General features: G+C 42.5%; 1 protein-coding gene across 3 annotated transcripts in view; it reads left to right on the top strand.

Annotated features, from left to right (window-relative positions):
* nectin1b (nectin cell adhesion molecule 1b) overlaps nucleotides 1-20430 on the top strand; it is a 230942-nt gene that overhangs the window by 180941 nt on the left and 29571 nt on the right. For all 3 annotated transcript variants that reach the window (XM_028045709.1, XM_028045710.1, XM_028045713.1), the window contains exons 7-8: nucleotides 12322-12415; nucleotides 17458-17559. In XM_028045709.1, the coding sequence (XP_027901510.1) occupies nucleotides 12322-12415; nucleotides 17458-17559 (196 nt within the window). The remainder of the gene's footprint in view (nucleotides 1-12321; nucleotides 12416-17457; nucleotides 17560-20430) is intronic.

Below are 20430 nucleotides of genomic sequence, written 5' to 3'. Positions count from 1 at the left end.
TGGCAAGACATGAAATTATGCAGATATATGAAACCAGGTTACTTAAGTTTAAGCTTAATCTACTTCCTCTGAGAAATCTCACTACTTTAAAGCCCTCATGCTGGATCTACCAACACACTGTACCTATTATACATTTTATGAGGGACTGCCTGTGAAGCAGGCATTTTCTAAAAGACTTAATAAATGCACTCTGCTAAGCTTTTTTACCCTCTAAAGCAAGTAATTAATGAATAAAAATGTATACCTTTAAGACCTGCTGTAATTATTTCTGTGTTCACATTTTCTCACTTCAGTTTGCATATGCAGTATCATGTGTAGAAATTCACTGCTATATGATAACTCTGAGCAGAAAAATAGGAACAAAATATGGTTTCACAATGTTACAGAGTTTCTATGAGGGATGTGCCGATAATATATCCTTGTTACTGATACCAATCTGAGTCACTTAGAAACATAAAAATGTTCAATTCGATACAATATGATGCATAATTTCGCATGTCATTACAAAAAAAAGTCATTTTAATTCAATCATACTTCCATTCTAATTTATCTTGCATATCAAACAATGCAATTAGGTTGAGTTTAATATTTAAATTTGCTCAACTTGCAACCTCCTCCTGAAAACCAGTGAACAATTGCATTGTGACGTTGACTTTACAGCAGTCCCTCATGCCGAGCATTCCTGTAGGGACAATGGAAAGGAAAATCTCCCCTTTTAATAGAAAACAATCTCCAGAAGATCCTGGATAGGTACGAGCAGCCACCTGTCATGACCGACTCAGGGTTTTAGAAGACAGAGCAGGTACAAAAATCTGACCAGTAAGTTTCAGGACAATGATGCCTCCAATCAGTCGGAACTGGAGATTTCTTACATTTCTGTAAGAAATGTTGCTACATTAAGAAAGTTATTATGTTCTGACATCACCAAAAACATTCATAGCTTTTTCCAAACATACTGTTATAACTCAACAAATCTAATCTGCTGATGTTTTCATGTGGAGAAGTTTGGTGAACTGCTAGGTTAATGCTAGCATGTTTATGTTTTACTAGGACTCATTGATAATTCGATTGTTTCAAATAGTTAATCATGTATGAACAAAACCTACAGAAAACATTCATAAACTTACCTCTTTGCTTCAAACATCATAATGTTTACTGACTACAGTGTCAACTGACATTAAAGACATCTATCACTGCAGCCACTGGAATCTTTTTACCTGTGAACATCAAAGCAAAGAATAAAAAACACCCAGATTTGTTAGATTAACGAAACGATGTCTAAATTCTGTATCATAAACTTTGTACATGAAAAAGGATGTGATTATTGTGTTATCATATTTATATTGCACTTCTCGCTGTAACTACCATAAACACATATCAGAAGTTAAGTTAAGCCGGTGGCTTGATGGAGACCCTGATTTTATTCTATTGTTTACCTCAATAGGTAAACACAGTAGTTTCAACTATTATTTCAACTTTGTTTTACTGGCATAGCTTTAATTTACTCAATAAACTACAGATTATAAATGGACCAATCAAAGACTGGAACAGGATAAAATTATGCTTAGATATGTTTCAGTTTATTTGATGAATACTGTGGATAATGATAATGGAAAGTCAATGTTAACACTTCCACTAAATTTTGAAAAAACACTTTGCTTTGTGAAACACGACCTACAAAAACAAAGTTTGATGAATTGATATAAAGATGCAGTAGATGAACTTTCATTTAAAAAGAAATACTTTTGAAAGAAAACATGTTTCCTAAAATACAGTTTGCTTTGCATCATGTCTCTTTTTCTATGACTGTATTGATTATACAAATATGTTAAGGTAATCAAGCAGTGTACATCTAGAAGCCTGAAGTTTACTTGCATAGCAAACAGAGGCTGTGTGTTTGTCTTGGCATCTGCGCGCCTGTGCTCCAGTCTTACTATGTATTTGTACTCTCAGCACACACACCACTTCATCAAACACTGTTGCTGCTTTCTGCTCCCTCCTCCCAAGCAACGCGTCAAACGGGAGCAGCATCCTGTGCTACGCACTGCTGCTGCTTGTGTGTAACATGATAACAAATGTTGCAGGATTCAATCGAGAATGGGAGGTATGTCACGGCCGATGTGACTGCTGTAGGGATGCAGTCATGAGATGAGTCAATATCCTTGTGTTTGGTCAAATTTAATAAACCACTCTACATGTGGGGGGGGGCCTGCAAACTGCATATTTGTCCTGACTCCCTTGCAATGAAACGCAATTGCCGGAGTTTCCACAAGATCTCAAGAAAAAAAAAATGCAGGCTGAAATGGAAATTTACATTCATAAATATTGCAGGATTCACCTTGTTTGAATGAATTTGTCCACACCTGCGGACACCACGGTTTTATTTTTTCACGAGTCAGAGTGAGAAATGTGTCTGGATTAGAGAGACTGCACGTCTTGATTTTACAGCAGGGGAGAGCAGTAAGGAACCGATCGATTTTTCTCAGTAACCGTATTTCTTCTGTGGGTATTTCCATGAGATTCACGCCAGATGTCGATAACAACCCAAGTAATCAACACTTTGAAAAAGACCAACACAACTCAAGTTATGAGTAATAGCATAACACAGGTAATTACCATATTTTTCAGACTATAAGCCGCTACTGTCAGGGTCTGCATTTTGTTTCCGTTTTATTTGGGGTTTTTTTGGTTTGAGTTTTTTTTTCCTGCCGTTGGGACTGGCATTCCTCATGACATCCACCAGAGGTCACCAACAGACAGAGCCCCTGGAAGGCTGCTGAGTTCAACCCGTTTACACACCTGCAGCTTGTTTTGGAGGGCGTGGATTATGGATTTAAGCAGCAGCTCCTCTCCGTCTCATCGCCTGAGTGATTGCTTACTTCGGTAACAACTCGTTCCAGAACTAGGCTCTCTGTGATCTGTTCCGCTCTAACCCTTTGTTGTCTTCCTCGTCAGATATCCTGCTGTTCTCTCGCGGTTCTGGCGAAGAGCAGTCCTCCCCGAGTTCAGTGTGCGCCTGTGCTCCCCTCGTTGTGGATTCCCTACCTCCTGTGTCCTCCCTCGACGCTGTCGGTGCTACCGGTCAGAAGCCACCCCTCGTGTGTCCACCCTTTCCTCTCGTCGATCCCTCTCTGGTGGAACCCCCCTCATTCCAAGTAAGACAGACTCTGGAATATTCCCGAAGGATTTTCTCCTCACTGCTCTGACCCTGCTTCTCCTGTTGGTAGCAAGACGACCCGGTCATCAGCACCAGGAGTCGCGTCCTGACCCCTCCCCTGACTTCAATAAACTGATTATTGTGCACTTAATCGTTCTCTCTGATTGTGTTCTTGCATGTGGGTTCGTAAAGTAAAACTCAACATGACAGAACACTCAGGCCAAGCTACGACCTCCGCAGACGCGATCAGAGGAGCGTTATCAGACCAACAAGCCCTCATTCAGCTCCACGATTCAGCTCTGAGAGAGCTGGGAAATCGCCAAGCTGAAACTAACCGACGATTAACTGAACTCTCAAATTTCCTACAGAATTCATTACCTCAGGACACAAATCAACCTTCTGTTTCCCCATCCGCGCCGTCATTAGCCCCGGATCCGCTCGTCCGCTCCGGCTTCTCTGAGGTCCGCCCGGCAACTCCAGATAAGTTTTCTGGTGACATCAAGAAGGTAACAGGATTTATCCTCCAATGCACCATTGTCTTCAACCATTCGCCACAGAGTTTTCCCAATGATGACCATAAGATTTCTTATGTCTTATCCTTGTTGACGGGCCGAGCCTTAGAGTGGGCCGAAGCCCGGTTTACCACCGCAGTTAATTATGGATGTACCTACCCCGAGTTCCTAACTGAGTTAAAACAGGTCTTTTGCCAGGAGACGGAAGGAACATCCTCTTCCAGAGATTTGCACGGGTTAAAGCAGGGGCAGAAGAGTGTTTCTGATTTCGCCATAGACTTTAGGATCAAGGCGGCCGCATCTGGCTGGAACATGGTAGCTCTCAAGAGCGCCTTTTTCCATGGGCTAAACGAGCAGATAAAGGACGAATTAGCCACATTGGATGAGCCAGAATCCCTGAACGATTTCATAAACTTATCCATAAGATTGGACAACCGAATCCGTACTAGAGCCAGGGAACGCACCCGTCGAGTTTCTTCTCCATGCACCTCTCTAACCAGTAGTCGTCTTTCTGCTCAGCACTCACCTCCTTCCCCAGCCCCATGTATGGAACCCATGCAAATAGGAAACACAAGGCTCACACCCGAGGAGCGTCAACGGAGGTTACGCTCCCAGCTCTGTATTTACTGTGGTGAGCCGAACCATGTGATTGCTAATTGTCCTGTACGTTTAAACCCGCAGGTCCGGCAGTGAAGGCGGGGAAACTGCCGGCACCGTCCACTCCTAAACCCCGTCTCACCTTCCCTGTCACCCTATTCGCCAACAATGACTCACTTTCTGTGTCAGTTCTCATTGATTCCGGTTGCGAACAAAATCTCATCAGTTCCGACATAATTCACCAGCTCTCCGTGCCTACTGAACCGTTACCAGTTCCTCTCCGTGTCGCTGCCCTGGATGGGAAGGGTCTACCCCAGATAACCCACCGGACCAAGCCACTACGCCTGCTAATTTCTGGTAACCACACTGAAGAGATCATTTTCTATGTGTTTCCCACTATCAGTTCCCCCATAGTTCTAGGATTCAACTGGCTATTCAAGCATAACCCCCAGATAGATTGGGTTGAGGGACGGATTACTTCCTGGTCTTCCAAGTGCCACACCACCTGTCTCCGTTCCGCTGTTCCTTCGCAGCCCACACGTTCCACGATGGATGAGGTGGATCCATCCGACGTCACCGCCGTCCCTAGTGAGTACCATGAACTCATCACTGTTTTCAGTAGGGACAAAGCCCTCTCTCTACCACCTCACAGACCATATGACTGTGCAATCGACCTCCTGCCTGGGGCCCCTCTACCTAACAGTAGACTGTATAACATCTCCAGGGCCGAACGCCAGGCCATGGAGGACTACATAAATAAATCCCTCGCTGCAGGTATTATCCGTACCTCGTCTTCCCCTTTGGGTGCTGGGTTTTTCTTTGTGGGGAAGAAGGATGGTTCTCTGAGGCCCTGCATCGACTATAGAGGCCTAAATCAAATCACCATCAAAAACAAGTATCCTTTACCCCTGCTCTCCTCTGCCTTCGAACCTGTTCAAGGGGCAACCGTCTTTTCGAAACTGGACCTTAGAAACGCTTACCATCTACTACGCATCAGGGAGGGCGACGAATGGAAGACCGCTTTTAAGACCCCTATGGGGCACTACGAGTATCTGGTCATGCCTTTTGGTTTGTCTAACGCCCCCTCCTTCTTCCAGGCCCTTGTGAACGACGTCCTCCGAGATTTCATTAATGTGTTTGTCTTTGTCTACTTAGATGACATCCTTATCTACTCAAGGACCCTGGTGGAGCACCAAGAACACGTCCGTCTAGTTCTCCAGAGGTTACTAGAAAATAAATTGTATGTGAAAGCCGAAAAATGCGAGTTCCACCGCCCATCAGTAACTTTCCTGGGGTACGTCCTTGAGAGCGGACAGATCAGAGCAGCAGAGGACAAGATCGCAGCAGTTCTGGACTGGCCTCAGCCTGAAACGCGTAAGCAACTCCAACGTTTCCTAGGCTTTGCCAACTTCTATAGGAGGTTCATCCGGAACTATAGCCAGATCGCTTCCCCCCTCACAGCTCTCACCTCCACAAAGAGGGTGTTTAGCTGGACTCCACAAGCCGAGGCCGCCTTCACTGAACTCAAGTCGCGGTTCTCCAAGGCCCCGGTCCTGGTTCAACCCGACCCAAGCAGGCAGTTTGTAGTGGAGGTTGACGCATCCGATATTGGGGTGGGGGCCGTTCTGTCCCAGATCACTGCGCAGGATCAGAAGTTACACCCCTGCGCTTTCTTTTCCCGCAGACTCTCTCCAGCTGAGAGGAATTACAATGTGGGAGACAGAGAATTGCTGGCTATAAAACTGGCTTTGGAGGAGTGGCGTCACTGGCTGGAGGGAGCAGAACACCCCGTTCTAGTCTGGACCGATCACAAGAACCTGTCCTACCTCCAGTCAGCTAAACGATCCAACCCACGCCAGTCTCGCTGGTCTCTGTTCTTCGCACGCTTTAACCTTTCCATTTCCTATCGTCCAGGTTCAAAGAATGTAAAGCCAGATGCTCTGTCCAGGATACACTCCCCTGACGATTCGGAGGAAAGCCTGGCTCCCATTCTCCCGCCTAGTTGCACAGTCGGAGGAGTAACGTGGGAGATGGAGGACATCCTCCGCCAAGCGCACCAGACCGAGCCTCCTCCTGAAGCCTGTCCTCCAGGTAAACAGTACGTTCCCTCCGCTGTCCGTGCCCGCTTCCTACAATGGATTCATGCCTCCAAGTTCGCCGCTCACCCTGGAGTCAGTCGCACCATAGGGTTGGTCAATCGCAGGTTTTGGTGGGGATCAATACACAAGGACGTTAAGGAGTATGTCTCCGCCTGCGCAGTCTGTGCACGCAACAAGTCGTCCAACCGACCCCCTGCTGGCCTCCTACAGCCATTACCCATACCAGGACGACCATGGTCCCACATCGCTGTCGACTTCGTCACCGGACTCCCAAGGTCCAAAGGTATGACCACTATTCTCACAATCATCGACCGTTTTTCCAAAGCCTGTCATCTTGTCCCCCTACGCAAACTACCCACCGCTGCTCAGACAGCTAAACTACTCATCAAGCATGTTTTCAAGCTGCATGGGATACCCCAGGAGATCCTCTCCGACCGCGGGCCCCAGTTTATCTCGCAGGTCTGGCGTCAGTTCTGCTCCGCCCTGGGAGCCAGGGTGTCTCTCAGCTCCGGGTATCATCCCCAAACCAATGGGCAGACTGAACGTATGAACCAGGAGCTGGAGGCCGCCCTGCGATGTCTCACCTCTACCAACCCTGATGATTGGGCTCCACACCTTCCGTGGGTAGAGTATGCACATAACTGCCACACGTCTGCAGCTACTGGTCTCTCTCCCTTTGAAGTAGTCCTGGGATACCAACCTCCTCTCCTCCCGGCTGACGAAAGTAACATCTCTGTCACATCGGTCCAGCACCACATTCGCAGGAGTCACAAGATCTGGAAGGACACCATCTCCGCCCTCAACAACTCATCCGCCAGTAATAAACGACTCGCTGACCGACGTAGGATCCCTGCCCCGACATACTCCGTGGGGCAGAAGGTATGGCTGTCAACACGTGACATTCCCCTTAAATCTATGTCCAGGAAGTTGTCCCCTAGATTCATCGGTCCTTTCGAGATACTGGCGCTCGTGGGCCCCGCGGCTGTGCGACTCCGACTCCCTTCATCCATGCGTATCCACCCGACCTTCCACGTGTCCCACATTAAACCTGTTCTCTCCAGTGAACTTTGCCCTCCGGCCGAACCCCCTCCTCCCTCCCTGGACGGGCGGGGCGACGCCATTTTTGCCGTCCGTCGGCTAGTGGCCTCCCGGCGGCGGGGTCGGGGCTACCAGTACCTCGTCGACTGGGAGGGCTACGGCCCTGAAGAACGTTCCTGGGTCCCGGGATCGTTCATTGTGGATAACACCCTCATTAGGGAGTATTGGGACTCTCAGCCCTCATCCTCTGCTCGGCCGCCAGGTGGCGTCCGTTGAGGGGGGGGTACTGTCAGGGTCTGCATTTTGTTTCCGTTTTATTTGGGGTTTTTTTGGTTTGAGTTTTTTTTTCCTGCCGTTGGGACTGGCATTCCTCATGACATCCACCAGAGGTCACCAACAGACAGAGCCCCTGGAAGGCTGCTGAGTTCAACCCGTTTACACACCTGCAGCTTGTTTTGGAGGGCGTGGATTATGGATTTAAGCAGCAGCTCCTCTCCGTCTCATCGCCTGAGTGATTGCTTACTTCGGTAACAACTCGTTCCAGAACTAGGCTCTCTGTGATCTGTTCCGCTCTAACCCTTTGTTGTCTTCCTCGTCAGATATCCTGCTGTTCTCTCGCGGTTCTGGCGAAGAGCAGTCCTCCCCGAGTTCAGTGTGCGCCTGTGCTCCCCTCGTTGTGGATTCCCTACCTCCTGTGTCCTCCCTCGACGCTGTCGGTGCTACCGGTCAGAAGCCACCCCTCGTGTGTCCACCCTTTCCTCTCGTCGATCCCTCTCTGGTGGAACCCCCCTCATTCCAAGTAAGACAGACTCTGGAATATTCCCGAAGGATTTTCTCCTCACTGCTCTGACCCTGCTTCTCCTGTTGGTAGCAAGACGACCCGGTCATCAGCACCAGGAGTCGCGTCCTGACCCCTCCCCTGACTTCAATAAACTGATTATTGTGCACTTAATCGTTCTCTCTGATTGTGTTCTTGCATGTGGGTTCGTAAAGTAAAACTCAACATGACAGCTACTTTTTTCCCCACGTTTTGAACCATGCGGCTTTTAGCCCGATGCGGCTTTTCTGTTGATTTTTCTTCAACCACCAGGGGGCTCTTTAGCAGGAAGTGAATCATTGGAAGTCAAACTTGGAAATCAAAGAAGAAAGTGCTGATTTTCATTTAGAACAAGCACATGCTAGCAGCATGCACAACGGAGAAGTGTTTTCAAACTCTTACTCCCTCATCATGGAAACTACACGAACAAGTTCATATGACGCAGCTTTTAAGTTGAAGGCTATCGATGTGGCAGTGCAGCACGTAAGCTCTGCATGAACGAATCCATGGTTCAGCATTGGAGACGCAGGGCTGCGTCCTTTATAGCAGATGTATTCAGGGCCCAGCCCTCTGCTAAGTCCTTGTGAAAAACCGAGAGCGACGGAGATACCAGCGACTTATATGTGTACGTGTCCTTTTTTTTTTTTTTTTTTTTTACTTTGTGGGTGCGGCTTATAATGAGGTGCGGAAAATACGGTAGTGTTGAACACTTTATTTATTAATTTATTACAATATAAATCTTTGTTGATCATCTTTATATTTTTTCATTCAAACTGTGATTAAATCTTGAAGCCTCTTCTTTGCACTCAGATCTTCAGGTTTTTTTCCATAGATTTTTAATTGGATTGAACTCATGTGCTTGACTGGATCAGCTTTATCTTCTTCCTCTGAAACCAGTTAAGAGTTTCTTCGGCTGACAGTTGAGTGCATTACTTGTCATTTGCCTTTAATAAATTATACCTGCTAATTCAAGGTCTTGCTGAAGTGTGGTCCTTCACTCTTGGACTATTCCTTGATTTTATTTTTACTCCTCTGCCCCGTCAGGAGCATTGGTTCATCACTGATTTGTGGTAAACAATAATTTTTCCACTTTCAGATCATTTCAAACTTTACCATTCAGAAGTTCAGACATACATCTGTAAACAATATTGTCTTGAGAAGCCACTTTACCTATCATTAGTTGCTTCTTTTATTATCCCTTGGTATCAAGAAATCTTTTTATATGCCTTTAATTAGGATGAGGCCAGACAGCATTTATTTGCCCTAATGAAGGCAGACACTATTGCTTTCAAAAAGCTGACAGGTTTTCACATTTTTCTTGACACTCTCTGCATTTTTTGCACCTCCTGTTAAACACTTTTTTATTCAGTCTTTTTACATAGAGGTTTGTTTATAAACGTACTTGTATTGACATTTTTAGATATGCAGATAACTTAACATCTACTGTATGTAAAAAGACAGAATAAGACAGGGTGAAATCTTTGTCATTACATCTTTTATTCCAATTTTTACAAAGAAGTTTATATGTTTATCCATCCATCCATTTTCTGTCCCTAGTGGGATCTGGAGGGATGCTGGTGCCTATGTCCAGCTAACGCTTGGGGCGAGAGGCAGGGTCACCCCGGACAGGTCGCCAGTCTGTCGCAGGGCATATATGTTTATTTGTATTGATATTTTTGGATATGTGGATAACGTGCGTAGCTACCAACCTCTGGTTCTGGTGTGAAAATACAATACAAATTGTGCCAAGATTAGTGAAATCTCTATATTCTCTGTCATGCCTCAGTAGCTGTGTTTCTATTGAGCATATCATTGCGCAACCTGGAATTATGAAAATTAATTTGTTTAATGGGAACATGCCAATTTTGAATGTTTTTTTTTTTCTCTCTCGATGAAACGTTTTTGCTCTAGGATCATTTGGTTTTTCAACTGCATCAAAATTTGTGTATTTTGCAAAATTACAGTAGAAACACAGCCGTGATGAATAACCAGATGTTACTACTAGCGGAAAACACAAAGAAGATGAAGTAGGAGGATGATGGTGCAGCTTCTGTTTTAACTGCATTTCTTATTTAATGGAAACACAGCAATTACAAAATGATATTTTTGCGCCATTAGCTGCATATCGACAACATTTTGCGCACATTTGTAATGGAAACGCAGCGATAGCTTGCACAGAGAGAGGGGTTGAAATGTATTCTTCGAAATATCATCACGATGTTCGCCGTGAAACCTCTTTTGAATTTTCCCTAGTATTAATATGCAGTCTGTCATAAGCAGTGAAATAAAATACTTTTAATGAGCACGGTGCTGTACCTGTGCAGAATGGATCTTTCTGTAAGCCTGATATTTATCTATCTCAGAGAAAATTGTAGGTTCTGGCTTGTCGAGGAGGTAATATGCTGAATGCTGCCTTTCTGTGTGATAGCTGTGCCTCAGTGCTGCAGGCAGGCAGGCTGAGTATGGTGCCACATGAATCTGGCAGGGGCACTGCAGCCCCGTCTGGAGACAAGGTGATACGGACCGGAAATAATGAGCGTGAAAGAAAGAGTTAAGAGGTGCACTCATGCACAAATTTTCTGCACATTAAAACGCCAGCATGGCCTTGCGGAAAGGTCATGTTATTCAATAAGGACGTGAACCAGTGCGAATGGGAGGCGGGAGGAGGTGGAGATAATGCGTGTAGGTACACAGCTTAGTATCCGTGCTGCACTTCATTATCTTTGATCACTGCTGATATCATGTCAGAGTACGACAGATGACATCTGACTGCCGGCATGTTGGAGGGGAGAGGTTTTCTTTGCAACTGTTGCATGGCGGCAAACCTTTCTGTCGGAAATAATTATCCAAATTCTCTTCAGATCAGTTCAACATAAAGCTTTCAATTATGGCTGTCCATCGGGTTCACAAATCTAATTTTCTCTTAGATCACGACACAACATTTTTATTGTTGATTTACTTTAAGAAAAATTAAGAGGATGTGACCTACAGCATTTAGTTTGGCATTCAGATGGGCAGTATTATGTGAAATCTAAATTTTCGAACTTTACATCATTTTCTGGAGTAACCTGGAGTGTTGTTCTGATTTCATTTTTCCATTCATACTTGAGAAATCCTGTAGTGGAGGCCAGTTAGAGTTGCCAAGCGCTTTGTCTCACCAAGCGCTGACTCCTCCACTCAGCTCCTTCAGACTAGCATCAGCAACAATTGGCAGACACAATTTTACAAACTACTTTTTACTGCAGCGCTCCTAAGAACGACTGTAAAGGGTCAATAGAGGAGGATTGCTGTGATGATGTGCTTAAGGCGGAGTGTCGGAAAGACACAGAAGCCCAATTTCAAAGTGTTAACTTTCTTTTATGTCATGTGTTTGACACATGCAGCATATTTATAACAACTGAAGGTAGCATAGTTATTTGACTGTGCTTTAATATTGCACTGCGTGGCTGGAAAATACAGACATGAATAATTTGGTAATATTAACTGACCTAATACAGGAAAAGTTTTGTTTGACTTAATATCAGACAGTGAGAAACATCATGTTGTATGTAAATATTTTGCTCCAAAAGCAGCTTTAAGTTCTTGCAGGTTTGTTTTCCCCGGTGTGGCCTCGGAGGGGAGGGTTGAGTGCATTAGGATGAAGGGTGTTAGTGCTGGTGATTCAGGTAAAAGCGCCCGCTGAGCTCTTTGTGTCACAGCTCTGAACGGCATGTCAAACAAATGGTCACTGCACAGTAGGCAGGGTGTTTGTCCACGTGGCACTCTGGATGAGGTTCAGTCCAACCCTGAGGACTTGACTCACACATGCCCTTCTCCCTGCCCTCTATACCCCCTCCATCCCTATCTCCTCACCTCAGTGTCCAATTACAGCCCACTCTCATTAGCACAGTGTCTCTCCAGCGAGAGCCTTTGCAAGGGCAGGGATGGCTGCCGCTGCAACAAAGCCACCAACACGAGATCTATCAAAATCCAAGGAAAGAGTGAAAAAGGCAAGTGCAGGCAGGACTTCTCATTATAGAGTGCTGTAGAAGGTGAGGGACGTGAAGAGCAGCCCACCCTGACTGTGCTGAGTGTCATGTTGTCTTTTCAATCTCTTAACAGGACTGACCTCCCACCCGCCCACAAACCAGCTCCCCCGCCACCCAAAAAGAAGAACAGCGACATGAAGGGACACTTGACCTCTGATGACATCCAGGTAAGACTTTTAATTATCAGCCCAACTTTAAAATGAACATTTGCAGCTTGGACCCGTTTAAAAACTAGGCATTTATCTTTAAATGAGAATAAAATGAACTAGCGTTGAGCCTCTGCCTTTTGTGTTTTCTTGAAAAAGGTTTTAATATGTATCAACTAGACTTTAGCTGAATCCCATTTCCCAGGGTTACCCTAAATTTCCCGTGAAGTATTCTCAAAGTGCCTTTTGTTCAAATCCTCACAGGCTGGTGCTTAAAATGTTCCCCTGTGAAACGGGACCCCACTTTGAGAAACCTACGTTCAATATATTTTATAGACCAACACAACGTAGGCCATAATTTGAAAATGTATTCATCTATAGCTGTTTCTACTAGCTGTGCACATCTGGAGATGCATATTTATTCTGACATTTCTTTACAAAATAACTCAACCATAGTTAAACTGAGTAGACAATGTCTGAACTGTGAGTTTTGAAGTCTTGCCACAGATCTTCAATTTTCAATGGGCCAGTTTAAAACATGAATTTGCTTTGATCTAAACCGCAACTCTTCAAATCCAGGCTTCAAGCAACTTTCAGATGCGTTCCAGGTCCAAATCATTTGAATCAAATGAGTGAATCACATCCTCAGTAGGTAGCCAGGTCCTTCAAAAATTACCTCATTATTTAACTCAGGTGTTTCGAAGCAGCGATTCTGCCTCTGATCGTGGCATAGTCACGTTGTATCAATGACATTACATCATTGATACAAAACCAGCAGTAGCTAATTCCAGTGCTAGAAAGTTGGTGGTCTGCATGTTTTAGGTGTGTCCTCACACCAAAACATCTTGTCTAATTAGCTCAATTATTTCTTCATTTTGACGCCAAGCTTATTTAAATTTAGGGATGCACCGATTGCAGTGTTCTGGCCAATTACCGATCTTTTTAAAAAACCTGACCTGCCAGTTCCGATTTTGGCCAATACCAGTTTTTGTTGGCTGAAATGTTGCTCAATTTAGCAAGGAAGTTGCTGAATTGGCGATACTCGGGTGCTTGTTGTTAACTGCAGACATGCAGACATGACCTGCTGGGCCGGTCTGTCAGTCAAACCAGGGGTTGATTTTTAAACCTTTTCTGAGGTAGATAAAATCGGCTTCACCTGTAAAAATCAGCCAATCTCCCAAAATTAAGGTAAAATGCACCAATAAATTGGTGCACCATTATTTAAATTTGTTGTGGTCAAATCTAAAACATGCCTGACACACATCAGTTCTTTTGGAAACAATTCATCCTTAACAATTGGAAAACCCTCCACAAAGTCCTTTTAAAAACATTTAAATTCACCAAATAATTATGCAGTTTATGCATATTTTTAAGTCTGTACAGTTTTGAAAATCTACAATTAATCCAGGTGTTGCTTTTTTCTAAGAACTGATTCTGCACAACAACATCTCGTATAGTAGCAACGGCCCGATTTTATCATAGAAAACATCGATTTCACGCCGTCCCAATATATTAAGGGATTATTTGAATTTGAACTCTAAATCATGAGGCAGAGAACTCTATCTTCATTCATGTCTTCACCCACTTAGCTGGCGAGTTCCTGCCTGAAAGCCTGTCAGTCATCATGATGAGCAGTCTCCTTAAATGACACAGAGATAATCAGCACAGCCACCAGGCAACTTGTAATGACGCAGCTCTAATTATTGCTCTCTCTACTTTTTGAACTTCTAGAGGTTTTGCCTTAGCAAAACTTTATCAAGTAATTCACTGTAATTTATATCTTTTTAGTTTTTCTCGTATCCCCACCTTTTCAGACAGTCCATGCTTGCATGGCTCCGTTACAAGGAGTCACAACCGAACAGCAAAGTGTTTTCAGGAAGTGGCAGACAACAATGTTTCACGTAGGCGGATAGACGTCAAAACAAAATCCATATAAATGTGGGGAGCCAAGATTATTCCCTTCAGCTGTCATGTGTTTTAATGTGTTAATGTTGCTGGGACTCAGGGAATTTTGTTTTAACAAGAAAGGAAGAAAAACAGTCTTCTGCTGTATATTCTAAAATATGAAACTGAAGGCTTTAGAGCAGCAGCGTCCAAACTGCTGCCCCGGGGGCCATTTGTTGCTCTAGCAAAGATTTTCTGCGGCCCCTGACAGCAATTCAAGAAAGGAACGAATATGAACAACCAACACAGGCAGTTCATAAGATTCAACGAGCCTTTTTGAAGAAAGAGTGAACCATGCTGTTCTTCTTGTTGAGGAAAACATTTTTAGGAATTATCTGCCTTTCTTTTAGGAAGTGTGACTTTTTTTCCAATCAATTCTCAACAAAAATCTGATTACTTAATGTTTTTTTTATAGACTATTCTTTGTTTAGTTTGTTGCTGAACATCTAACATTTCATTTTAAAAAATGTGAATTTAGTTGATGTTGTTTCTCTAACTCAAACATCTTGAAAGAAGACAAAACTAATGCAAAAATAACTTTACGGCAACATATACTAGCTTGTTTTAAGTCAATAATTCCTGAGTGTTGATAAAAGTACTGGTTCCACTTGCAGATTATTTCACTTCTAACATGAAAAAAAATGAAGGAATCATTTACTTAAAACTAACTCTTACATCTTGCGGAAATGTTATTTGTTTGTTATTTTTGTCTTATTTCTACTGTACTAAGATATTTGCACTAGAAACTAGACCAAAAATACTTGGTAAGATTTTGTGTTTTTGCTGTGCAAATGTTTAAAAACTAAAAGTTGGGCAGTTAAAATCTCTGTGCTCAACAGATGACAAAAATGTTTATAAAGTCGTTTTTTTTTCCCCTTCTTATTTTTGCATTTGCTCAACTGTGAGGCATGTGAGACGATTTTTCAGAACTGCCAAATGTCCCCAGAGTCCCTCTGCAGCCGACTGGAAGCCGCTCAAACATTTATGATCAAGCAGACTAAACGCAACAACTACTGCGCCCCTGGCAAAACCAACCATTCAGGAAAAACAGACTAGACAAAGCAGGCAGGAGGAGATGAAGTACATCGACGAAAGCTCTTATTCTCACCTCTGCAGTGCCGTAATAATACCACGGATATGCTAGGAAGACAACATTCTCCAGCACGAGAGCTTTCTGTGCAGCTGACCCGAAATGAAATATGTATACCAGGCACAGAAACCATCCAGTTGGCCTGAATGTTTGTTGCTCTGAGAGCCAAATAGAGAACAACCACCAACAAGGCTGGAGCATTTTTTTTCTTTTTGTTCGAATAAGTCTTTCTGCCATTTTATTACATCTAAAGTCCAGTGCTCAGCTCTCTGTATGTCCACTGAGGCATTAAATTCTTCACCTTTTGACATGAATAGGTTCACAGTACCCAAGAGTGTATTGACTGGAGTTCAACTGCTACTGCTGACTGGAAGGAAAAAGTGAATCAAACGGCAGTGGGCAGCCTTTTGATCCCTTAAATTGAACGGCACATTGTTGCGGAGATGAAACACTTTTCATTGTTTTTGGCTACTTTGATCACTTTCAATCACTTTTCTTTTTTTCTTTTTTTTTTTACATTTTATTGCAAAATGAAACAAACATCAGTTAATATCTCTGTGTGTTGAGTATTTATTATGAGCAAACAACCTTAAAAACCCTTAAACGCCTCTCTCTGCCAGAAGCCTTCACCCTGCAGGTGGATATTTATCCATTAGAAACACACAGTGGGGTCGTGTTAGTATAGACATTATGCTTCTCGTTAGCTGTACGTTTTAGGCCATAACTATCTGCAACAGTACTAAATGTGTCATAATTTTACAAGCTTAGCAGGGAAAATGAAGCCTTGGGATACATATTCCTCGTAACTGCTCCTATATTGAGACTGGTATATTTCAGTAAATTCCTCTTACTACTGTACCTATTGTTTCTTCTTATTCTTCTTGAAAAAAAAAAAATCAGGAAAAGCGATACTTCCAGAGTGATACACGCTTGTTGATTTAAACATTGCTGTTTTAACACCCAATTAAAAACAGTTTCTATTTATTTAATTGTGTCAAAGTTAAAACGATTAGCTTACTAGTTAGAGGTGGAACAGTAACACACAAAAATATTTAGTTACCATTCTTTCACATTACAACCACAAAGTAAGATGTATATTTGGGGCATTTATATGACAAACCAACACAATAAAGGTAGTAATTGTGAAACAGAAGGATGGTTTGCACGCTTTCTTTCTTATAAATAAAATGAATAAATCTGAAACATGATCTGATTATTGGCACATTCTTCTCTGCAAAATAATTCACACTGAATCAGATTGGTTGGAGTCATAAGTCCTCCAACAAATTATTTATGAAACCTTTGCAACTTCCTCCAATTTAACTTCCCACATCATGATGCTGACACTATTTTTTTTAGATTAATATCCAGCTTCTAGCAAACATTTGTAGTCCAAAAAAGTGCATCTTGATCTCAGTTGACAAGAGGAACCTTCTTGTTTTTCTTCTTGTGTGACTTTGGAGATTCAACATTTTTGAAAAGCGTAGATTTTGTTTGAGGTTTGTGGTTGTAACATGATGAAATATTACGGTGCAAGAGGCTTAAATACTTTTACAAAGCGATATAAACTGTGTCAGCCAACGGTCAGTTGTTTCTATCTATGTTTGCCAATCGAATCCCACCTTAAGGCATGAAATAAAATCCCTGTAGCTATGTTGTGCCGTTTTCTTTCAGCTTTTACGTTGCTGCTCTGCTATTTCAGAGATTTGCATCATGCGTTTCTCTGATATGGAAGTCACTAATTTGACAAAATAACTGGTGCAAGAGTTCAGCACTGCAACCGAAAGTTTAATATACTGTCAAGCTGTAATCCTTGTCAGATCTTAAATTAGCAATGCCAGTTTCTTCTCATTAGAACCACAAAAAAAGAGAAAAGTTGCATCTGAGCAAAATAAGTCAGAAATGGTTAATTTAACGTGTTCTGTTCTTGCTGTCTTGTGTCTTTCAGCTACTGTACATCCAGTAAAAAGTTGGAGGACTAATTGCTTGAGGAGCTCTTGTCATGCTGACCTCTTGCTGTTTTTTGCAGGTGGTTCATCTTGACAAAGATGAGGAAATGCAGAAGCTGCCTCTCCAGCCCCCGTACTACGACATGGCGCCCTCTGAGTCGACCCCCTTCACTGATAAACCGGTGAGAGCTGATTTCCACAGAAACCGCTGGGTTGTTGCGATTATGCGTCGATTTTAGACAAAAGGGTGACCTTTTGTCATCATCATGCTTGGAGTTGGTAATTGGTTTACGATGTTAAAAGCCTCTACAAAGTCACTAAGGAGCTTGTATTTTTTGCTTGCTGGGTGTTAAAAGCAAACGCTGGCCGGTGAATCCGCGGGGGGTTTCGTCTAAGCTTCTTACCTCATCATCTCCATCAGCTTCTCTCATCTTTGGCGTAAATGTGGCAACATCATCTCTTTCTCTCTCTGCATCATCTTTTGTTCTGACCTCGCTGCTCTGAACCTCCTGTCTCACCTCTCCTTCACACCATGTAATCCCCTGTAATTACCTGTGGGTTTTGCCTTGCTAGCATGTGCAGATACGTTGCAGAATGGCGGCCTATAGGCAATCACCTCCATTATTAATTGTTTGGCTTCATGTGTGCTTCTGCAGACTTGAGTGACTCTTCCTCAGTGGCCCAGATGAAGAACATTTTCTTGCTTTGCTTCTACAAAATACATGTGTCTGTTTACGCCTGTGTGTGCTTGCTGAGAGCTTTTTTGTGGACGCTTTCTGGAGCAAACATATGGTAGTTAACACAAGCCTCTTTCTTTGAATTATAATGACTGATTCTGGCTGTAGAGATGTCATAATGCTAACAAACATCTGTTGTTGCAGTGGATGGGAATGTATGAATTGCTTGTACATAAACTGAAGGTAATTAGACCCAGATGTCGTATGTATTTTCAGATGTTCTAAAACTGCATGGTGACATGAAATTGTGCCCACAGTTTCTACCTCTTAAACTTTTGCACATTTTTTCATGTTACCACCGCACGATTTAATATATTCTGGGGGAATTTTATGAGATAGATCAATAAAAAGCTGCACGTAACTGTGGGGTGGAAGGAAAACCAAACATATTTTCTAAACTTTATAACAAAAAGAAAGTCAAAATGTTGCGTAAAAGTTGCCTCAATGTTTTCCTGTTGCCTTTCAACTGGTGCAACCAGCTGCTTTTATGACTCACCTAATTAGAAAACAGACTCCATGTCGAGAAACAGTTTAAATCAGGGGCGTCAAACAAATTTTTGTTTTCGGCCAAATCAAGTTGTGCCAGAATGTATTGATAAAACCTGTTCAAAAACTGTTCTTAAAATTAAATAATATTATTGAAAATATTTTCATTTCCTCCAGGATTTTGTGTTTCTTTTTGTGGGTTTTTTTTGCAATAAAAATCAAAGTGTTTATGGTACTAATTTGGAAATATTTGCGATATTTGCACTTATTTATGACAGTAAATGCGACTTTTTATTACTTGCTGTGTAGATCATGGACTATAATCTGACATCAATTAAGGCTGAGGCCGCTGTTTAGTGCAAGTAAGAAAGTTTTTCACAATTTTTGAGAAAAATCGCCAATAAACTCCCAATTATTAGCGCAACAAGGTTTGGGGATTTGATGATTTTCCACAATAATTCTCAAGAAACTGGAGGGACTGATTGATATAACTTGGCAGATAAAACAGATAAAAACTGCATTGATTTGATTGAAAACATAATATTTAAGCATACTTAATGTTTAGTCTAGAATCTAGAGGGCCCATAAAAAGCTACAGTGAGCCGGATTTGGCCCACGGGTCTTGAGTTTGACACTCCTGGTCTAGAACATCGATATGTATATCACTGACACAGCCTGTTAGCTGCTATAGCTAGCCACGTGCACATTATTATTACTATGCATGAATCATGTGTTGAGAATAAATAATTCTGTGTTTTCCTTCTATCTCTGTTAGCTAGCTGCTAAGCTAAAGCTAAGCTAAACCATGTTAGGACCATGTGGCATGTTAGGAAATGCAAATGAGAGCTGGGGTAAAGGATGACACACTAGGTAACGCCTTCTTTGGGGAGTAGCTCAGAGAGAAGGTAACAAAGGAAATGGGAACCTCTTCTGGGATGCCATTTTAACTTGCTACCTCTTAAAGGTGGCATGTGAACTCATCCTCCACTCTCCACCGTAAAACAAAAAAAATATATAGTTTTATTCTTGGACTTGATTATTTATTCATTCATGTATAAACAGTTGTGGGTGTAATTTTTACTGAGCTGCATAATGACTCTTAAACTGAGACTTTAATCTCGAACCTTAAACCATTTATTTATTTTAATTATCCTGCAGCTTTGCCTCTCAGGTTTACAAGTTCATTTAAGTTTCGCAATTAAAGGCAATGTTGTTTTATCTGTTTGTGTTGTTTTTGAAATACATTATTTATAAATTATTTAACCTGATTGCTTGTGTTTCAGCAAAATATATTTCCTTTCATCAAGCTTTTGAACATCAGCTTAGAAAATGAAAAAATGCATTCTGCACTGACCGAGCTTTCTGCATCTAAAACATGCATATATTTCACTTTCTTCCCAGTGATGCTTTATAAATATGACTCAACCTTCTCAAAGAAAGCACAAGAATAAATCAGGTATTTCTTTTTATTTCTTGAGCAAGTGGGTTTTGATTTTCTACGTACAGTACTCATCTTCATTTTCAGCGCTCAAAGGGAGCAGGTGTTTGGTTTAGGTAATCCGTAGGAACAGAGGGTAGATTTTCTTCCGATTAATTCCTTATCACCTATAACATTCCACTCAAAGTGTAGTTTAGGGCTGCACTTAAGATGAATAGGATATCAGTGAGGTTCTTAAAACGCTATTTGTGAGGGACACGCATTGACTGCTGAGCTTCAAGTGTTACTAATGATGATTTTCTCTCCAGGGGGAAAACAGTGTCTGAGAGTTTTGAAGGCGATGTGGCTGTAATTTTCCCCCTGATTGCACTCTGGTCGTGACAAATATTCCA

This window comes from Xiphophorus couchianus, chromosome 18 (assembly GCF_001444195.1).
Source record: "Xiphophorus couchianus chromosome 18, X_couchianus-1.0, whole genome shotgun sequence".
NCBI lineage: Eukaryota > Metazoa > Chordata > Actinopteri > Cyprinodontiformes > Poeciliidae > Xiphophorus > Xiphophorus couchianus.
This window is presented reverse-complemented; position numbering and strand designations above follow the sequence as displayed.